This window comes from Rhineura floridana, chromosome 6 (assembly GCF_030035675.1).
Source record: "Rhineura floridana isolate rRhiFlo1 chromosome 6, rRhiFlo1.hap2, whole genome shotgun sequence".
In the NCBI taxonomy this organism is placed as follows: Eukaryota; Metazoa; Chordata; class Lepidosauria; order Squamata; family Rhineuridae; genus Rhineura; species Rhineura floridana.
Genome location: NC_084485.1, coordinates 54,414,516 through 54,436,018, shown reverse-complemented (window position 1 = coordinate 54,436,018; position 21,503 = coordinate 54,414,516). Strand labels below are relative to the sequence as shown.

Genomic DNA, 21,503 nt, shown 5'->3' with positions numbered 1-21,503 from the left:
GCTCCATACAATGCCTGCTTGCTTCTCACTCAAGTAAATGCTGCAATGCAGCAGTAGCACCAGCAGGTATCACACAAGCAGAGCAATGCGTGCACACATGTGATGTCTGTTAGAGCCTGCGGCCTGGGCTGGTAGCCTCTCTTCCTACTAGCTCAGTCACTGGCTTTCCCAGTGGTGCTTTCTGTGATGTGTTGGGAGAGGGTGACTACGCAAGACAGACAGATGGACCAAGCCAGCAACTAGCAAGCATTGCCGTTGCCAGGACTCTGTAGATGAGGAGAATGGGAGTCACCAGGGGGACTTAGGAGAAGCAGCCAAGGGAGTGCTCAGGAAGAAGAATGGCTGGGGAAGGCTGCTGTCACCACCCCACCTCCAGCAACTGTCAGCTGAGGCAAATGCCTCACTCTACCAAATAGCATGGACAGCCCTGAAGGAGCCCAAATTTCTAAAGAGGACTTGGCAGGAAAAAAAATCAGAAACTCTTATTTTGAAGAAAGGATGCAGGGCTGGCACTTCTCCCATCACAATGCTGCAGGTGTAAAAGAACAAGAACCTTCTTCAGTTCATCTTCCAACAACCATAAGACTCAACACTTTACAAACACAAATAATAGAGAGAGTTGTGACTTACACCAGCTCTCTTTCACACACACACACACACAAGGTCGTTTATTCTGAATACTGATCTCTCATATCAGATTGGAATAAATATTGGAAGGACACACCCACAATTTTTATAAAATATCAAAGCCAAATCCCATCATAACGCCTTCATGAGTCACCAAAAGCCATCCAGCAGCAAAACACAAGGATTCTGTGTACATCTTGCACGGGTTAATCTTACCAATCCACAATGTGGCCAGTCAAAGCAATCTGTGTCTAGACTGTCAAATCTGACTGTAAAATTCTGAATTAGGAAATTCAGAATTCAACATAGTTAGTTTAGTGGGACTCAGAAACTAATGATGGATGAAGGCCCTCCAGGACTGTTAAAAAGGGCACATTCTTGAAGCCAGTCTCCCCAGCCCAGATGCTGTAAACCTCAGCCTTCTGGAAGAGAAAGGAGAAACTACAGTCGCTCAGCTGAAAAATACTCATGAACTGAACATGAAATCAAGTGGCTGTTCAAACACAATTCATATAATAATCAGCCTTACCATGTCAGTGTTCACCACAGATGATCAAGCCAGTCTTCCAGTGAGAGACAAACCAGCCAAGCAGGTATCACCCACAACAGAAACACAATACTGCTAAAGCTACCATCAAACAATGATCATGAAGGATATTTCGTTTCAAAAGTGTACACACAGATACAAAGCCAACCAGCTTGGGGCTGTTGGACAAAGTTTTAGCCTTGAAATGGGAAACCTAGCTTCATATCTCTGCTGTTCTATGAACTTACTGAATAACCTTGCTCAAGTTAGTCTTCCTTCGGTCTCAGTTCCCAAATGTAGAAATAACAATAATACAGATCTACTTCTCAGCAAAAGAGTAACTGTTAAATAATATAAAGTGCTTTGTCCAATTGCAGCTTGTTCTATTGTACATTTACAAAAGTAAGACCCACTGATGCAGTAGGACTTCATTCATTCGAAACAATTTTATACCACCTTTCCACCATACCAAATTTCAGGGCGGTGCACAGCATTTTATAAATTGTTAAATACTATAAGCACAATTAAACAGCAGATAAACCTTGAAAATAGACGACTTACATAATTAAATCAGTAAAATCCACTAAAATGCCTCAGTACATTTTTTAAAATTGCCTGGTACTTTGCATTTAGCCAGGCAGCCAGAGGTGATAAGGAAATGTCTGCAGGCAGGCGTGCAGGCTGGTGGAGGGATGGAGTGTTCTCTTTCACACACCCTCTCTGTATCCAGCACAGAAGTGTAGTAGGCTGCTGCAGGAGGGATGGAGATCTCTAGATCTTCTTTGACAGCCTCCAACAGGCTAGTGTTTTGTTTCGTTTTTTATTTGCAGGCTAGTAACTTGGTGGGCTTATTTACAAGGCTGGCTAGCCTAAATGATAGCAGAGATAGCAGATCTCTCCATTAGAGATGGTGTTTGCACCTCTGATGTTAGAGATATATGAAAAAAGGCCCCAGTAGAAGACCTCAAAGCTGATATGGGAATAAGTGCTGACTTGCTCCCAAGTAAATGTGCACAGGATGGCAGTCTAAACGACAAATTACTCTATTTGGGTCAGTTCTGGACACTGATAATGTCTAAGGTATCTGCCATAGCTTTACCTCAATCCCAATGGAAGGGAACACTTGTAATAAGTCAAAAAAATTTTTTTAGAAAATCTGACAGTGAAAGCCATTCCAATGCCAATAAAATGGGGGGCTCCCTTCACTACCACCACCATATTTATCATTTTCAATAGACAGACATACATACATGAGAAGAAAGATATCTTTTTTCATTTTTTAATGACAAAAACCATTCACATCTTTTCCTGAAAAAAAAGCTGTCAGGGCCAGGAAAAGCCTCAGTACTTCCTCTGTTATTTGAAGGTTCTTTATAGGAAAACGATATATCTTTCCTACCACTCAACATTGAGAGTTGCAATTGCTTACATCTGTCTTCCCTAATATTTATTAGGATATAAGACTAATGAATACTAGTGCCCAACTGACAGCTACCCCCTCAGCAAGCTAAAGAATTTGATAACTCAATAAAAGTCTTGCCCCTTTTGACCCAACCGGGCTGTTGTGGCATAATTCAAAACTCCTTATCCAACATTTTCCCTTTGTTTCACTTTTAGGAAAAGGGCCATTGTCATTCTCTCCTAAATATAATAAAAGGTCACAGGACACCATTACTCCATTTCCTGGTTTTGCTGTGAAACTGCTTCAAAACATGCAAGGGGAAAAATCCACTGTTTAGACACTTTGACTCTTCTCCAATCCAAACCTTTTAATTTGCACAGATGTTACAGCAAAGAGCGTTGGCCTCACCTTCACCCAGAATAGTCACATGGCTCCTTTTAATCCAGGGTGAGAAATCTTTGTATTTCAGAAAGCGTTCTGAAGAATCTGAACATCCCCACTCTCAACTATAGCATTTGTTTAGTAGACCTCATGACAATCTTGGACCGCAAGCATATCCACAGTTGGAATCTTAAAATGCTGAAGTACAGGGGTTCGATATCAGGGCAGACTTGGGACATATTTTCCATTTTGGAAAATGAATTAAAAATATTTTCCATTCTGGCAACCTCATTAAGAAGAATTAGCAAAAGATTCCTTTGATGATGACAACACAGTGGTCAATGACTCATTAAATTTGGGACTAGGTGCACAAGCAACTGAATTCTAGGTTCACAACTATATTAGAAGTACAGAAGTCATTCCTGGAGAAATTAGATACCTTTCTCCATTAACCCACGCTCCCACCCCTGCACTGACAGCAGAGCCTCACAACTGTCCCTGTGAGAACTGTAGATGGGTGTAGGATCAGCACTGTCCCTAGGCATGTGCAAACTGCAGGACTCAAACATAGAACAAGCACATACCATCCTCCAAATTAGCAAGGCATATGTGTGCCCTGATTATTGGAGATGGTCAGAACAATCTGCAACATTGTCTTTTATAACACTAGGTTTGGATGCCTGAATTGGTAATGTTTCAAAGCTGAGCCATTAAACTGCAGCTAATGTAAGAACTTAAAAAGAAGGATCATGCCAACAACCTATCTAGTCCAGCATCCTGCTTCTCCAAGTGGCCAGGCCAATACCTATTGAAAGTCCACAAACTGAGGACACTAGCCATCTCATGCTGTTGTTCCCAGCAACTGGAATTCCGAGATATAGTGCTTCCAATCCTGGAGGTATTCTATAGCCATCATGACTAGAAGCCATTGATATCTTTGTCTTCCATCAATTTGTCTAACTCTAACCCCATTTTAAAACATCCAGGTTGGTGGCCTTCATCACATTTTGTGGCAGCAAATTCCATAGTTTAACAGTGTGTTGCCCAAGAAGCACTTCCTTTTTGGGACTATCATTAATAGCGCTATTATTGTGTTTAAAACATCAGTCACATACCTCATTGTGAGGATTATTGAAGAGCAACAGGGCAAACTAGTTTATAAAGTAAAGACAATCTAGGCATTCAAGTATCTACCAAACGACGATGAACAGATTATCAGGCATTTTGAGGAGCCCTGAAAATCACACTCTCTTCTCTCTCTGACTTTGGAAAAGCCTGGGGTTATGGGAAAGGCACTCTGCACATACTGAGGCATCTTCTGTTATTACTTCATCACGTATCTTAGGATATATATTTGGCATTCAACAGAGATCCCAGTCACGAAGTACAGTTTAGTTTAAACCCTGCCAAACAAGCAAGAACAGGCGCAGAACCCTCTCTGTCTAGTTCTGACGGACTAAAATCTCTCCCAATGGAAAAAGATCCCTTGGGACTGTGAGGGGTGCCGGCCAAAGTATTTCCTCAGGCAAGTCAAAGCATAGCATCTTCTCAGGCCTTAGTGTTCCAGGGGCGAGTTAAGGCAACAGACTCTGGATCTCAAACCAGTTCTCCTCAGAGAAAAAACCCGGAGGATGCCCCTCTCCGAGGTAGGACAAACGGTATGTCCAAGTGGGACCCTGCGGCAGGACAGACCGCAACGTTACCCACCCACTCACCGGCTTCCATGGCGGCGGCGGCGGCGGCGGCGGCAACTCTCCCACCCAATTCCACTCCTTGCTCCTTCTTGCTCACTCGCAACTTCGCAAGTAGAGGCTAGACCCGCTCTCCCGAGTTGACACATTTGGGCAGAGCCCCATTGGCTAGCTCCTTAGTCAGTCCGGCTGAAAGCCCCGCCCCTACCTCTCTTTATAAGGAGTCCTGCTTACTCTCGTCCCCAGCGGTACACGTGGGCGCTGCTGGCCCCTGTTCACCGCCGGGCTAGAGACTGGGAGCTTTCGTCAGCTCCTCTTTATGGCTGCTGCACGCTATAGCCTAGTGCCGTCAGCCGTGCGCCACGCCCACCCTGGGGATGGTGAATAAGGATGACTCTCTGGCAACTGACGGGCCGGAAAGGCAGTCACTCCAGCGCGCTCCAAAGCCGCCGCGGGCTTTGGCTTTCTTGTTGTTTTGTACGGACGATCTTCATGGTCAGTCCACATTCAAGCATTGCCATCTTACTACACATGCACACAATGCCATTTTTCTGCATCGTGGCATGTGAGTACTTGTCATTTGAGGGTTGTCACGACGGGACGGGGGACGCAGAGGAGGCCCCCCTTACCTTTCATACTCCTCACTTCTGGTTTTAGAAGGCTACAGAGCAAGGAGTTATTATATGGCTAAAATTGGGACATGATTTCCCTACACTCGGCCACCTGCCGCCTCCTCCAAGGAAGCCGGTGACTGTCTCCACTTAATGATATGAGACAATATGAAAATTCTGGCTGGTGGTATATGTGGGATGAGTGACCCATTCACACATGCAAGTCATCACATCTTGAACCTTCAGAAAAACACTCCAGTTGTGAAAGTCCCAATAAAATGAGATTTGACAGTACTTATAGCAAGCTGAGGCCAAATCAGCTGTTGGAAACTCAGTGGTCTGCAGAATACTTTCTTCATTATTTAAAATACCCCACACTGTGTCAATGAATGCATGCCACAACACAGTTATAGCAACTTCTAAGTCAGAGTGAGAAACCTGGTGCCCTCCAAAAGTTGGATTCCAATTCCCATCAGCCCCAGCCAGCATGGCCAATAGTCAGAGATAATGGCTGTTATAGTCCAGCAACATGTGGAGATTTCCTCACCACTGATGTATATGTTGCTGTCATTGGGTGATGGCATGCATTCACACAGTGTGGTTATTTTCAGTCATCAGGGTGGTCAGAAGGTAGATCAGGATCCCTAGATGATTTGCAATAGATTGGCAAGGATTTCCTACTCCCCAGTTGTTTAGCAACAGCAACAAAACAGCTTTTCCCACCAGCATTAGGCTGCTGAAATGAAGAAAGCTAACCAGGAGAGAAATTGTGTATGAAAGGACTATAAACTCAATTCACTTCTGGGACTGAAAACAAATTCCTAGGCCCAGAATGTGCTCAAGAGGTACCCTGGTCTTTAATTCTATCTGCAATGTATATCTTTTGCACCTGGCTCTGGTTGGTAAATCTTGGGCTTACAGTAAAAAACAAAATAGCTGCAACAAGTTTACCCACCCCTGGTTTGTGCCGCTTTTGTTCTGGTGTGTGAACAGAAGCATTTCCCAAACTTGGTTTGGTCTCAGCTTACAATTAGTACTGACAACTCTCCCTATTTTATTGTGATTCTCACAACCGGAGTGTTTTTCTGAAAGCTCAAGATTATGATGTACATTTTGCAAAGTCAGTGGCTTTGTTTTGAATGTTTGATAAACATTAAAAAAAAACCTTGAATAATATTCCAGTCTTACTTTTTTTTAACTTGTCTTTTCAATCAATGTCAGAAAAAAATTGGTATGAATCCTACAGATATTTATCATGGCTTCCTAGAACATCTCATTCAGGATGCACTTATACAATGGCTACACTTCCAGGAAACGTAATACAAGGTGGAACTTTTGCATTTGTTGCCAAAGCTGGAATTATCTAAGCAAAGCTTCCACTGACACAGCCTGGAATCTTGTTCTGCACACCCACGGGTGAAACGCCCTGTAGACTCACCCACTGCACACTCATCCTCAGGTGCTGCTGTGGCACAGTGCCCACTTACAAACACCAGCCAATAGGGATCAGGCACTCCACATTTGGATGTGTAGCTGTGAGAGAAGTAGGTTCTACTATGCCTGGCAAAAACTTTTCCGTGATCTGTTAAATTTTCATGTTAGAATCCATCAGACGGAATAGTGGGATCAGGCAAGACAGAGTGACTTTTCACCCAGTGCTCAGGTCAGCAAATGGGAAAACTAATTAGAAGCAAATGGCAGCAAGCAGTTGTAATAATACATGGATATTGTGGAAGGAGCATGGCTGTTTAGAGCGAGGGTGTGAGATGTCACAGTGTAATGCAAAACATATGACTAGCTAGCAAAGTTCTCTTTTCTCTGGAGCCATGGCTCAGTCTCAAAAGTTGTTTTGCAAAACTATTACTCACAAAGGCTGGCCTGCTAAGGCAGCTCAAGCCCTAGGAGAGTCCTATTGCCCTTCCCGACCTGGCTAAATTTGAGGGGGGAAAGTGGGTCACACATTACAAACTATTTGGGTTTTTTTGTGCTATGACGTTTGCTAGGCAACAACCCATGTTATCAGGCTCCAGGCTCCTCTTTATCAGACAAATTAGGCTTTTACTTACAGAAACAAACAAACAAACAGTGAAGCCTCTGAGGTGCTCTGTTGGTTTTGGACTTTTTGCTTCTACAGTCTAACACAGCTGTTCTGCCAGTGTTCTGATTTCTAAAACAGTTTTGGTTTATTTTCATTGAGTTGGGAGGTGGCCTGCTAATTTGGCACTATCCAAACAGTAATGTTTATATTGGGTGTATAACTGGGACTCAAAATAGTAATGATGATGATATATCAGATCTCTTATGGAAATGTTTTGTTCTGGTGACTGGTGTGTTCACAGCCTAATATTTTTGGATTTTGGCCCTTTTTGAGCCCCTAGTACCATCCAACATTTCTAGCTAGTAAACTGTGTGAGTTACTGCAACAGCACTCAGTAGGTCAGTGAGATGCAACATGAAAATAATCAATTAAAACAAATTCCAGCGAAGAGAATAGGGTGCTCTAGTGCCAATACTACAACCTCCTATTTTTGGTTCCAGTTTAGTTCCCTGGATTCTCTCTCTCATAGACCTTAAAGCAGGCTTGCACAATTTGTACAAAACTGAGGGGGAGTTAAGCCCTTAATATGTCACTGGGGAGCTGCCTTTGGTAGGCCACTAGTTGGACAAGCCTATCTTAAAGCACTCTCAGGCCACCACTGGACTCTATTTTGAACTCTTTGCCTTTGATCTCCATAGTACTAGAGTTGTTGGGCTTTGGTTATCCATGGGGAGGCGCAAACAGGATTTGGTTTAATTATGTAGGGAGGCTCATTATGACCAAGCTTCAAAAAACAAAACATTGGCAGCTGGAAGGTAGGACAATTCTCTTTTCAACCACTACGATAAACAACAACCCCCCTTTCCTCACGTTTTTCTGTTTTGTCACCCATCACTCATAATAAGTTTTTAAAGAAAAGGTAGAAACTGTGTGAGTTACTGCAACAGCAGTCAGTAGGTGGCAATGTGTAACTATGAAATATCAGCCAGTGAGATAGCTAACAGTTGCAACAAAACCAAGAGAAAGTCTTGTGGCATCTTACAATCTAACATATTTATTGTGGCATAAATCTTTCATAATGAGTGACATGATGAATGTGTGTGTGTGTGACATGTATACACAAATGCACATATAAACACATAGTATAGAGAAAATTGGAAAGTGTAGGACCATGTAGCCATGAAATGCAAGAGGAAGAATGTGTGATAATTCTATGTACTCTTAACATTTCATGGCCATTTGGCCTCACTGTTTACTATTTCTCCTGCTCTCTGTCTGCGTGTTTACAGACAGGGGCTTAATATTGCAAATGGGTTGATGGCAATAGCTTTAAAAAGAAAGTTATTTTATTTTATTATTTATTTAATATCCCGCCGTTCCTCCCAGTAGGAGCATAGGATGGCAATCAAACACACTAAAAACATATCTTTAAAAACATATTAAAACAAAACATCTTTTTTAAAAAGGTTTAAAAACATCTTAAAAAGCAATTCCAACACAGACACAGACTGGGATAAGGTCTCTACTTAAACAGCTTGTTGAAAGAGGAAGGTCTTCAGAAGGCACCAAAAATATAACAGCCTGTCTAATATTTAAGGGGAGGTAATTCCAAAGAGTAGGTGCCACTACACTAAAGGTCCGCTTCCTATGTTGTGTGCAGTGGACCTCCTGATAAGATGGTATCTACAAGAGGCCCTCACCCCATCCAAAGCAAGCTACTGACCAATTATCTGAAATCGAGAACCACCAACCCACAGTGCCTCCATCTTGCTAGGATTCAGACTCAGTTTATTGGCCTTCATTCAGCCCACCACCGAGTCCATGCACCTGTCCAGGGCTTGCATGGCCTCTCCCGATTCACATGTTACAGAGAAATAGAACTGGGTATCATTAGCATGCTGCTAACACCTCACCCCAAAACTCCTGATGACTGCTCCCAAGGTCTTCATATAGATATTAAACAGCATGGAGGACAAGATGGTACCCTGTGGCACCCCCATAGCACAACTGCCAGGGGGCCGAAAGACAATCACCCAATGCTATTATCTGAAAACAACCCTGAAGGTAGGATCGAACCAATGAAAACAGTGCCTCCAATACCCATCTTGCTAAGTGAGTCAGAAAGATACCATGGTCAATAGTATCAGTCAGAAGGATACCATGGTCAATAGTATCAAAAGCTTCCAAGAGATCAAGTAAGAATAACAGGGTTGCACTCCCCCTGTCCTTCTCGCGATAAAGGTCATCCATCAGGGCGACGAAGGCAGATTCAGTCCCATAACCCAGCCTGAACCCAGATTGGAATGGGTCAAGATAATCTGTTTCACCCAAGAGTACTTGCAATTGCTGCGCCACAACCCTCTTAATCACCTTCCCTAAAAAGGGGATATTTGCAAGCAATCGGTAGTTGTCACAAACCAATGGGTCCATGGTGGGCTTTTTCAGCAGTGGTCGGATCACCGCCTCTTTCAAGGCGGCTGGAACCACTCCCACCCGCAATGATGCGTTGATCACACCCTGGATCCACTCAGTCAAACTCCCTCAGCAAGCTTTAATAAGCCTAAAAGGGCAAGGTTCAAGAGGACACGTTGCTGGCCGCATCATTGTAAGCACCTTGTCCATGTCATCAGGCTGCATCAACTGAAACAGATCCCAAGAAGCTGCAGCAGACATTGCACTGAACACCTCACTGGGGACTATAGTAGATGTGGATGGGGCATCAAGATTGCTACAGAGGCAAGCAACTTTATCCTCAAAGTGCCTTGCAAACAATTCAGTGGGGCTCCAAAGGGTCTAAAACTCCATTTCCTGGAGTTAGTCAACAGACCCCTGACAATATGGAAAAGCTGCACTGGATGGCTACTTGAGGATGCAATGGTGGCAGAGAAGTGGACCTTCTTCACCGCCCTCACCGCCACACAGTAGACATGGTTATGATGTTTTACTCATGCCCAATCAGCCTCAGCACATCTTTCACTTATATCAGATTTTTTCCTGGAAAGGGTATATCCGGATTAAATGGGGGGAGTGATACGAGCTGGTATTTTGATGACAATGACATCATGTGGATACTGCAAAAAATACTTGCATGTATTATAAGCCAAGATCCCACAGTAAACACCCATCTGTAAGCCTCCCTCTCTCTCTCTCTGAACTGAGGATAACACTCCATACATCAAATTAAGTGGATTTCAGTCTATGAAAGCTTATGCCACAACAAATCAGTTAGTCTTTAAAGTGCCGCAAGACTTTGTTAAAAGTTTAGGTAGCCAGTCCCACATCAGGGCTACTTCAGTTTAAAATGAGTAGATTATATTCCTATATAATAAATATGTATGACCTCACAGCGTCATGCAGCATGATGTCGGAGGTGGGGCATTGTGGCAAAGACTGCTGGGTAAGTGAGTGGGCTTCCTAGCCGTGGTGCCAGAGGCCACGCAGGCCGCAGCAGCGGCAACAACACTGGAAGAGGCCCCACCGGTTCCAGTGGCGGTGACAACGGAGGAGGCTGTGTTGAAGGTGGCAGCAGCCCCACAGGCTACCACAGTGATGGCAGAAGCCCCACAGGCTGCCGTGGTGGCAATGGAGGACACCGCAGCAGTGATGGAGGAGGCTGTGTTGGCCATGGTGGCAGCATAGGAAGTGGAAGAGGAGGCCTTGCAGGCCGCAGCAGCAGCGATGGAGGCCCTGCAGGCTGCAGAATCAGAGTAGGAGGCTGCGGTAGCAGCAGAGGAGGCGGTGCTGCCAAAGGAGGACTCACAGGCCACGGTAACCCTGCCGGAGTACACTGTGTAGGCCATGGCACTGGAGGAAGCCATGGTGGTGGCAGCTGTGCACGTCACAGCAGGTGGAAAGGCTGCTGCCTGGGCCTGGGCGGGTAGGAGGGTGGTTGTGGCAGCGGCAAAAGCGACCGAACAGTCGAGGCAAGTGGGGAGGGGAGGTGTCTGGAGGTGGGGGTAGCAAGAGAGAGAGAGACTGTGTGTTTGGGGGTGCCTGGGGTATGTGTCTGTGTGTTTCGAGGGTACCCTCCTAGTATCTTCAGAATGTTCAAGCAGAGCAGAGAAAGTCTGATGTTTCAATAATGCTTGAATTGTTCTCAGCCTGTAGTTCTGAAACACACTTTGTCAGACAGTCAATGCGCAATCTCTCTCTTTAATCAGGAACTATTTTATTACACCATATAAACAAACAGTATACAGAATCTCCAAGAAAGCTTACAGCCCCTGGGGATAGTGAACTGAAAATGGTGATCATGGTAGAAAAGTTTGATGTCGAGAGAGACAGTTTTGATGGAGAGAATGCTTCTGAGACAGTGACAAGTAAAAAAAGAATATTGTCCTCTGGAGCTACTAGGCCTACTGATAGCTTCTCCGATGGCTGAAACAGAGGCAAGTTTTTGAGGGAAAAGCTAATTGCCGGAAACTACTTAGGACTGACAAAACGGGTATTACCTGACAGGAAGTAACTTTATAGCTAAGGGAGCATAGAACTAGCTTAGGCTGTAGAATACCATAACTCCAGCCTAATAAATACATTAAAGACCCTCTGTGGCTCAGAGTGGTAAGCGGCGGTAACGCAGCCGAAGCTCTGCCCATGGCTGGAGTTCGATTCCAATGGAAGGAGGAAATTGAATCTCCGGTAAAAGGGGTCGAGGTCCACTCAGCCTTCCATCCATCCGTGGTCAGTAAAATGAGTACCCGGCATACGCTGGGGGGTAAAGAAAGGCCGAGGAAGGAACTGGCAATCCCACCCCATATATATGGTCTGCCTAGTAAACGTCGCAAGACGTCACCCTAAGAGTCGGAAACAACTCGCACTATAAATGAGGGGACACCTTTACCTTTTAATAAATACATTGTTTGACACAACAGAGGGAGTCTCTCTATATACAATTCTAAACCCTGTAGAGGCAGCACGTGAATACTTTACTTGGCTGGTTTTGCTTTTGTTAATCATGCACAAGACTGCATTCTGCAGCTTAAAATAAGGTTTGTAAAATATTGGTTGCATCAAGAATAAAACCGTGGAATTTTAAAGCATACAAATCATTAAAGACTGACCAACCACACTACTGAGACCAGCTTCAGAGTTGTTACTCCACTACCAATCTAGCCACTTTAACTCTACAGTCACTTTTGTGGCTGTATGTTTCCATTAGCATGCAAAGCAAAGATCAGAAGAAATTCACTGGCTCTATTCCTGTTTACTCAGAAGTAAGTTCCATTATAGTTAATGGTCCCTACAGATAAATGCACATAAGGTTGTAGCCTTATAACAAAGGCCTAATGACACATTATATTGTTGGCAAATTAATCTGTGTGATTCTGACAAAGCTTATAATTTTTAGATTTTTAAAATGTCTAATTTAATGATGGTATTTTGATTTGGCTATTTTATTGTATTTTTCTTTTGTTTGTTTCCCTGGATGCTTCTGGTTCTAGAATAATTTGCCATGCAAAAAGTAAAATACAGTATCAAAGCCTGGCATGCTTTAGAGCAGAGGTGGGAAACTTTCAGCCTGTGGGGCAGATGCAGCCCATGATGGATTCCCATCTAGCCCAGGGCCTCTCCCCTTTTCTCCGGATTAGTTTAGCTACATTGGACCTTTTTACTGTTATTACATTTATATCCCACCTTTCCTCCAAGGAGCTCAAGGTGGCGTACATGGTTATCCCCCTCTCATTTTATCTGCACAACAACCCTGTGAGGTTGGTTAGGCTGAGAGGCAGTGACTGATGCAAGATCACCCAGTGAACTTCATGGCTGAGTAGAGTTTTGGACCCTGGTCTCACAGATTCCAGTTGGACACTTTAATTGCACCACCACACTGGCTCTCTATGCATTTTCCCATGTCAATTCAGAAACCTAAAGGGACCATAAATTTATATGACTGAGGTTTCAAGTTTCCCTCCCATTTCCCTTTAACTTTGCTATTAAGGGAGCAACTCTCTGTTATGAGAACTGTGAATATAAACCCAGGAATCTTGGGCAACAGGTATGTGTGTGGTGGTGATGACAGTTCAGAGAAAAGATAGCAGCTGTAGGAACACAGTGATCTTGAAATCTGATCACAGCTAGCCTGGAACACAACATGGGCCTTTCCGCACAATTCGTTTTACTGGTGTAATAAAAGCACTTTGTTACACAGTTCCATTCAAGGTTTCCTGTTGCTTAGTACCTGGGAAAATGTGATGCTTCGTGCATTCACCACCAATAACATTGAACTCTGGTAGTTGAGTGCCAATAGGATTGGAGGCAAAATGGAGGCATTGTTCATGCGTATCTTGAAGTATGGAAAAGTACAAAAGAGGGTGATGTTTTGTATGCTATTCTTCCATTTTTGTAGTAGCATCATTTTCCTTTCAGTTTAGTTTCAGTTATTTAATTATGTTAGCTTATTTGTATCATTTTATCCAATGCTGTTTTTTCAATATGCCGATGATAATGTAGTCTCCGTACATTCAGAGAAATATCTTCAAACTATCCTAAATGTCTTTGCAGAAGCATATGAAAAGCTTGGGCTCTCACTTAATATTAAAAAAACCAAAGTGCTTCATCAACAGGTGCGAACTAGTTCCTTTGTAGCACCTTCAATCCAGCTTAATGGTGTGACGCTGGAAAACGTCAATCACTTCCCCTATCTTGGAAGCCATCTCTCTGTAAAAGCTGACATCGATGCTGAAATTCAACATCGTCTGAGCTCTGCAAGTGCCGCATTCTCCCAAATGAAGCGTAAAATGTTCAAGGATCGGGATATTCGCAGGGAGACCAAAATGCTTACTTACAAAGCCATTGTACTACCTCTTACTGTACACCTGTGAAATATGGACCATTTATAAACACCACTCCCAATTCTTGAAAGATTCCACCAATGGAATGCAAAACTAATGCAATAAACCCCATGTCTGTATGCAGCCACAGTCTTGTACGAATGTATATGCTCTCACACTGATAAAGTGGCCCTCATGAACATCTGATCTGCATTTATTTATATCACTTTAAACATCAGCCCTGACCTGTGTCAAGAAAAGTGCAGGACAAAACCAGACCACAACCTGTTTCTCTTGATAAGAGTTAAAGCTGCCAATTGGAAAGGCTTTAGATTAGTATGTCTTTAGCTATGCACTTCAGGGAGACCTCAGTGGATTCATATTTATTCATTAAATTTCTGTGCTTCCCTTCCCCCAACGTGGTGTTGATATCAAAAGGTTGTGTGAATCACTTAAAAGTCTGTACTGCTTCTTTTTAAACACCAAAATAAAAAACAACAGTTCATATCAGGGTTGTGAGATAGGAGCAAGAGTTGTGAGATGGCTCTGCCTTGAGTTCCTATTCAGACAGACATCTTTGTTTTATTCATGGCAAGAAATACCCAAGATGCTGAGTAAACTGCTGCTTGGTTGCAGAATGGAGGAGCACAAGGAGCTTAGTAAACACACTACGCATATTGCTATTTTATTTTAGACTGTATATAATCTGAAACAACAATGTTGGAGGCTTTAATGATTCCCCTACTCCAACCACTGCAGTTGCCTGGTGTTGCATGGCTCTGCTGTTTTCCTTACTCAAGCCTGCTCTGTGGTTCCAGCAGGCATCTGGTGTGGCAAGCTTCAGTTCTCTTCAGTACTTTTCAGCCCCTCAGCTATGAGATCAAGCTCATAGCACCATGTCTCATAGCGGTAGGCCATGCGGATCTGAGCCACGTTGGTCTTGTGGAGGTTGTTACCCTGTGGTCCCTCTTCTTGGTAATTCTGTCCTAGTATATGGAGCTTTTCCTGGAGGAGTGATATGGTAAATGAGGTCCACCCCTCACACACCAATCCCTATTAGCTCTTCCCCAAAAGGAACATCCTATTGCCTCCATTCCTTCCTTGTACCCCCTTTCTTTTCCTTATATTCCCAGCCACTAAGCCCAGGGGCAGTGATTCTATGGCTACTTCCACACAGGACACTTACTGTGGAATAGCCACACTTTGTACACTCACTTTTTACAGGCATCTACACAATATTGCAAGCAAAACATCTCCCTCATGTTTCCCCATACCATTTCCTTTACTCCCCCTGCCCCCCAAGTCAGAAAATGTAATAACTCCGCAATTTTCCAGGTGTAGATTGCCCACAGCACTTCTATGCTGGAGATTTTCTAGAGTCTAGATATTTTATAGAATTTGTTCTAGCCATTTCCTTCTCTTATCATCTCTAGGAATTATTTTAACTGTTCCGTTTCCAAATAGCATGTTCTTTATTCCTCCACCCCCCAACTGCAGCAAGGAGACAGGGAAATCATGATACTGAATGAAGGGAGCAGGGAAGGGAGTATTTAACTCTTTCTCTGCACACAATGTTCCTAATGAAAATCCTACCATCACCCACAAAAAAGTGAGAGTTGGGGAAAGGGAACGATAACTTGGCTACAGAATATTGAAGTCTGGAATAGCAGAGTTGCTATTCCACTTTCAGCTTAAAACATAAATTATTGGGTGCTGCTTAATCATCCACATCTAGGAGCACTCTATACCACTTTGAGATTTTCATTGAACACCATACCTCATGAGACATGCCTGATTGCAGAACACTGTTGCGTGCAATCTCACACATGTCACAGGTGCTGAGCTTGAAGACTTGGGCAGCAATGGCATATTCTTCCATGAGAGGCTCCTGGAGAATAAAAAAAGAGATACAAAGTGCATCATTCTGCAAAGGCAATCACAAAAGCTGCAACTTATCCCCTATGCCAGCAGCCCTTGTACTTCTGAGAGCAAACATCAGCTCTAGGAAAGGATTCAGCTGCCTACCTTGGTGTAGTGGAACTGCATAGGGTCATCAGTGGATAGTGACACCATCAAGCCCTTCTGGTGGAAATCAAGAAGTGGGTTCTTGGCATACTCTAGGAAGAGACTGTTGTTGCTGAGTGGGGACATGGCGATGGGGATTTGGGCTAGGAAGTAAAGATATTGCAGCACAGGACTCTGCAAAGACAGATGGCAGGCATGAGTCAAGAAGCCAGGCAGTACGAGCTCTATTACCTCCCAACAAATTTTCTGAGAATGGGCTTCCAGATTCTTTCTATGTGGTAGTCATTTTGTCTCAATGCACTGCATTGCAGAATTGCTTGCACTATTCATTAGTCACTTCCCAGTACCACATGGCAAATACAAACTCCTGGTCTTCCCAGTTATAGCAAACATCCATGGCAGGATCTTAACAATGAGGAGACATAAGCACTTCATGAAGGAGTTACATCAAGTTCTGCCAGATCACAAGGCTTCCTGCCATCATTCAGGATGGAAAAGGATGCTCAGAATGGACTGGTTAGATCAGTATTCTGGAACTCAAGGGGTGGGTTCAGTGTTCAGTTCTTCATTTTGTGTGTGTATCATGTGCATATGTGGAATAACTGAACCTCTCAACATGAGGCCCCAGGTGTACCATGAGCATGAAAAGACACCACATGATCATATAAAGAGCATGCACTGCGGCACATAGGAGTGATTTTCTCATCCTGCAACTCACCTTCTTGAGGTTCAGGCCATGGGAGATATTATCTGCAGTCATGAAGGCAGCCAATAGGTGGGTGAGAGCACCAGCTTCTCCACAGTGAGGACGGAACAGAAAAGTGTTCATGCCACGCTCCCTGAGGATGGCAAGGCAGCCTTTATGCAAAGCCCAGATCACCTGATACATCTAGTATTATTTAGGAAGGAGCCATCAGGTGGCAGCAGCAGGTTTCCTACTTGTAGGGATCCAACATGCTAGGTCATATATATCCTTGAGTATATTCCCAGGAGATTAGCAAGCAGAGCACGGACTGTATTTCACTTTTGTGCTTTGCATTGGTGAGTACCAATTACGAATTACCAATACGAATTAATTTTAACATGCAGATGGGTACAACTTCTGTCCTCCAGATACACACACAAACAGACACACTCACGCCATTGCTTTTCTGCCCCAAAAGTACAAACATATTGGCCAAGACTCAACACACCTTTGAAACCTCATGGAGGAAATAAATTTGGGGAGCAGTTTGGTTCAGAGAAGCAGCAAGCGCAGGAAGAATTAAGCCCCCTTTCCCCCTACTGCTCCTCTGTATTCAATTAACCACTCCTGAAGTGGTTTTAATCAGGCCCAATAGTCCCACTGGCTTTTCAAATAAAAGGTTTAGACCTTTTTATTATGGTGTATAAAACTCATTCTCAAACTAGTGAGAAAAGGATATAAATATCTGAGAGAGATTATCTCAACAGTCCTAGACTTATTATATGAAGTCATTACTTCTGCCAACACTGGCTTGGATCCTAAGTTGCTCCTCCGTTCACAGGAGGGAGGCAACTCTGCCTCCATCAAAAGCCCCTTCCTGCATCATACAGTATGCCATACCATTCCCAAGGATTCCCCAAACTTCAGAAGCAGATTTTGGGGGGGGGATGCAGGGGACTGCAGGGGAAAGAAGAAATGGCAAACCTCTGCAAACATGAACTCTCTTGCATTCACAGAAGAAAAATCCAACCCTATAAATCTAGCAAAATCTGGAACCATGCATTGTAAGGGTTTGGGATTAATGAAGGGGAAGGATCGATGCAGACTAGTTTTCAAAATATAATACACATTTGTCAGAATTAGTGGATGGTCTTATCAGAACCAGAAGATCTAGGATTATTACTCCCACTAAAAGTTAATGCAGGATATTTGTGCATCCAAGCCTTTCACCTGGCAACAATCCCCCTGTCCAGGCTAGGACTCACCGTCGGAGATGATTGAGCACCATGATGTTGGCATACATATAGTATAAGTAATATGTGTAGGAAGGATTATTCTCTTGGGTCCACTCCTCCGGCTTGGGGCTCTTGGTACAGAACATGTGTCCGCTGTGCTTGGACTCATCATCCACACTGTCAAAACCAGTAATCTGAAAATCATACAATTGGATCTGGGGAAGGGAAGCAACTCCAACAGCAAGCCCACCTTCACCAAATAATACGAAGCTAATTATCACTTATTCCCACCACCCAATGGTTGAGATCACCCTCCACTGCAGGTGGACAGAACGGCCGCTTTTGTCCAAGGTGCTTCCTTGTTGGTACTGGAAGGCTGGAATCAAGTAATGGCTTGGTGTTCTTATTTCTTATATAGTATCTACTAGATGTCACCCTTACTGAGGTGGACCTGATGCTGTCTTAGATACACTTTGAAGTTTCTGGTGCAGTACTCTCCACTGTCTCTGCCATCCACTTTCAAAGAGCTAGACCTGCTGGCCCTTTAAGGATTTGCATTTCTTGGAGGCAGGGGGAGGGAGGGGGAGCTTTGAAGGGGTAGACTGGATGGAGGGACTCATAATTAGGGATGGAGCAGGAGTCAGGCTGGGCCCTCTGCTTCCATGGCAGCATTACTCACATGGCGTAGAAACACACTCAGCTCCTTGTTGTCCTGGGGGTTGATTGTCGCCTGAAACACTGGCAGAAAAATGTTCTCCAGCATCTTCCCAAAGTGTGGCAGAAAGTTCTTTGTCCTGAACACATCACTGGGGGTAGGAGGAAAAGACAGGATCACTTCAGATCAGTCCCTACATCACCTTATGTGGGGTGTTTTGGGAGAAAGGAAAAAGTGAGTGGGCTGAAACTGGGGACACAGCTGAGAGGAAGCAGAATTTGCTTCCTGTCCCAGGCAGTGGTGAACCCAATGCTGAAGGGAGGGACAGTTTTTGCCCTACTCGGTTGTTTCCCAGTTTGCTACCCATTTACTTTGCCTCATAGAACTCAACAGGAATGACTGATAATTATCAAGGCAGTGACATGAGCTCAATGAGAGTCAGGATATTTCTTTATTTCATTTACTAGATTTCTATCCCACCATTCCTCCCAGTAGGAGCTGAGGGCGGCAAACAAAAGCGCTAAAAACACTCTAAAACATCATAAAATATATTAAAACAAAACATCTTTAAAAAAATTTTTTTTAAAAAGCCTTAAAAACATATTAAAAAGCAATTCCTATACAGGTGCAGACTGAGATAGTCTCTTCTTAAAAGGCTTGTTGAAAGAGGAAGGTCTTCAGTAGGTGCAGAAAAGATAACAGAGATGGCGCCTGTTTAATATTTGGAAATGGACTGCCTTCAAGTCGATTCCAACCTATGGTGACCCTATGAATAGGGTTTTTATGGAAAGAAGTATTCTGAGGTGGTTTACCATTGCCTTCCTCTGAGGCTGAGACGCAGTGACTAGCCCAAGGTCACCCAGTGAGCTTCATGGCTGTGTGGGGATCTCCCCGGTAGTAGTCCAACACTCTAACTACTACGCCACACTGGCTCTCTTTTAATATTTAAGGGGAGGGAATTCCAAAGGGTAGGTGCCACTACACCTACCGGAAAAATGGCAAATGCAATTCAATATAAACAAGTGTAAAATTATGCATATTGGAGCAAAAAATCTGAATTTCACATATACCCTCATGGGGTCTGAACTGGCGGTGACCGACCAGGAGAGAGACCTCGGGGTTGTAGTGGACAGCACGATGAAAATGTCGACCCAGTGTGCGGCAGCTGTGAAAAAGGCAAATTCCATGCTAGCGATAATTAGGAAAGGTATTGAAAATAAAACAGCCGATATCATAATGCCGTTGTATAAATCTATGGTGCGGCCGCATTTGGAATACTGTGTACAGTTCTGGTCGCCTCATCTCAAAAAGGATATTATAGAGTTGGAGAAGGTTCAGAGGAGGGCAACCAGAATGATCAAGGGGATGGAGCGACTCCCTTACGAGGAAAGGTTGCAGCATTTGGGGCTTTTTAGTTTAGAGAAAAGGCGGGTCAGAGGAGACATGATAGAAGTGTATAAAATTATGCATGGCATTGAGAAAGTGGATAGAGAAAAGTTCTTCTCCCTCTCTCATAATACTAGAACTCGTGGACATTCAAAGAAGCTGAATGTTGGAAGATTCAGGACAGACAAAAGGAAGTACTTCTTTACTCAGCGCATAGTTAAACTATGGAATTTGCTCCCACAAGATGCAGTAATGGCCACCAGCTTGGATGGCTTTAAAAGAAGATTAGACAAATTCATGGAGGACAGGGCTATCAATGGCTACTAGCCATGATGGCTGTGCTCTGCCACCCTAGTCAGAGGCAGCATGCTTCTGAAAACCAGTTGCTGGAAGCCTCAGGAGGGGAGAGTGTTCTTGCACTCGGGTCCTGCTTGCGGGCTTCCCCCAGGCACCTGGTTGGCCACTGTGAGAACAGGATGCTGGACTAGATGGGCCACTGGCCTGATCCAGCAGGCTCTTCTTATGTTCTTATGTTCTTACACTAAAGGTCCGCCTCCTATGTTGTGCAGAATGGACCTCCTGGTAAGATGGTATCTGCAGGAGGCCCTCACCTGCAGAGCGCAGTGATAGGCTGGGTATATAAGGGGTAAGACAGTCTTTCAGGTGACATATTGGTGATACACTGCCCCAGTGAGCAGTCACACCACAGCATTTTGAACCAGCTACAGCTTCTGGATCAACCTCAAGAGCAGCCCCACATAGAGCACATGACAGTAATCCAGCCTAGAGGTTACTAGTGCATGGACAACAGTAGTCAGGCTGTCCCAGTCCAGAAACAGCCGAACCTTTTTTACCAGCCGAAGCTGGTAAAAGGCACTCCTAGCCACTGACGTCACCTGGGCCTCTAGTGACCAAGATGGATCCAGGACTACGTATCTGCTCTTTCGGAAAGAGTATGACCCCATACAAAGCAGGCAACTGACCAATTATCTGAACTCAGGAACTGCAAACCCACAGCACCTCCATCTTGCTAGGATTCAGACTCACTTTATTGGCCTTCATCCAGCCCACCACTGAGTCCAGGCACTAATCCAGGGCTTGCACGGCCTCTCCCAATTCAGAGAAATAGAGCTGGGTATCATCAGTGTACTGCTGACACCTTACCCCAAATCTCTTGATGACCACTCCCAATGGCTTCATATAGATGTTAAACAGTATGGGGGACAAGACAGTGCCCTGCGGCACCCCACAGCACAACTGCCAGGGGACCAAAAGACAATCACCCAATGCTGTTCTCTGAGAATGACCCTGGAGATAGGATCAGAACCACTGCAAAAGAGTGCCTCCAATACCCATCTCACTAAGTGAGTCAGAAGGATACCATGGTCAATGGCATCAAAAGCCACAGAGAGATCAATTAAGAATAACAGGGTTGCACTCTCCCTGTCCTTCTCCCAATATTGGTCATCCA

At 44.1% G+C, this 21,503-nt stretch overlaps 2 protein-coding genes across 5 annotated transcripts in view; both read right to left on the bottom strand.

Moving 5' to 3' along the window:
* The window catches only part of DENND2C (DENN domain containing 2C), an 82,016-nt gene extending 77,074 nt beyond the window's left edge, over positions 1 to 4,942 (bottom strand). Inside the window, exon 1 of one of the 2 annotated variants that reach the window (XM_061631935.1) lies at positions 4,836 to 4,942. The gene's annotated coding sequence lies outside the window, so the exon portion shown is untranslated. Of the gene's footprint in view, positions 1 to 4,651; positions 4,813 to 4,835 lie in introns of those variants that run through there. The other variant, XM_061631933.1, reaches the window with a different exon arrangement.
* A 9,760-nt stretch (positions 4,943 to 14,702) lies between these two features.
* Positions 14,703 to 21,503, bottom strand: part of AMPD1 (adenosine monophosphate deaminase 1) — a 29,301-nt gene continuing 22,500 nt past the window's right edge. For all 3 annotated transcript variants that reach the window (XM_061631929.1, XM_061631930.1, XM_061631931.1), the window contains 6 exons: positions 18,671 to 18,797; positions 18,022 to 18,185; positions 16,790 to 16,910; positions 16,072 to 16,245; positions 15,824 to 15,934; positions 14,703 to 15,051 (listed from right to left, as the gene is read on the bottom strand). In XM_061631929.1, the coding sequence (XP_061487913.1) occupies positions 14,887 to 15,051; positions 15,824 to 15,934; positions 16,072 to 16,245; positions 16,790 to 16,910; positions 18,022 to 18,185; positions 18,671 to 18,797 (862 nt within the window). In that variant the 3' untranslated portion in view covers positions 14,703 to 14,886. The remainder of the gene's footprint in view (positions 15,052 to 15,823; positions 15,935 to 16,071; positions 16,246 to 16,789; positions 16,911 to 18,021; positions 18,186 to 18,670; positions 18,798 to 21,503) is intronic.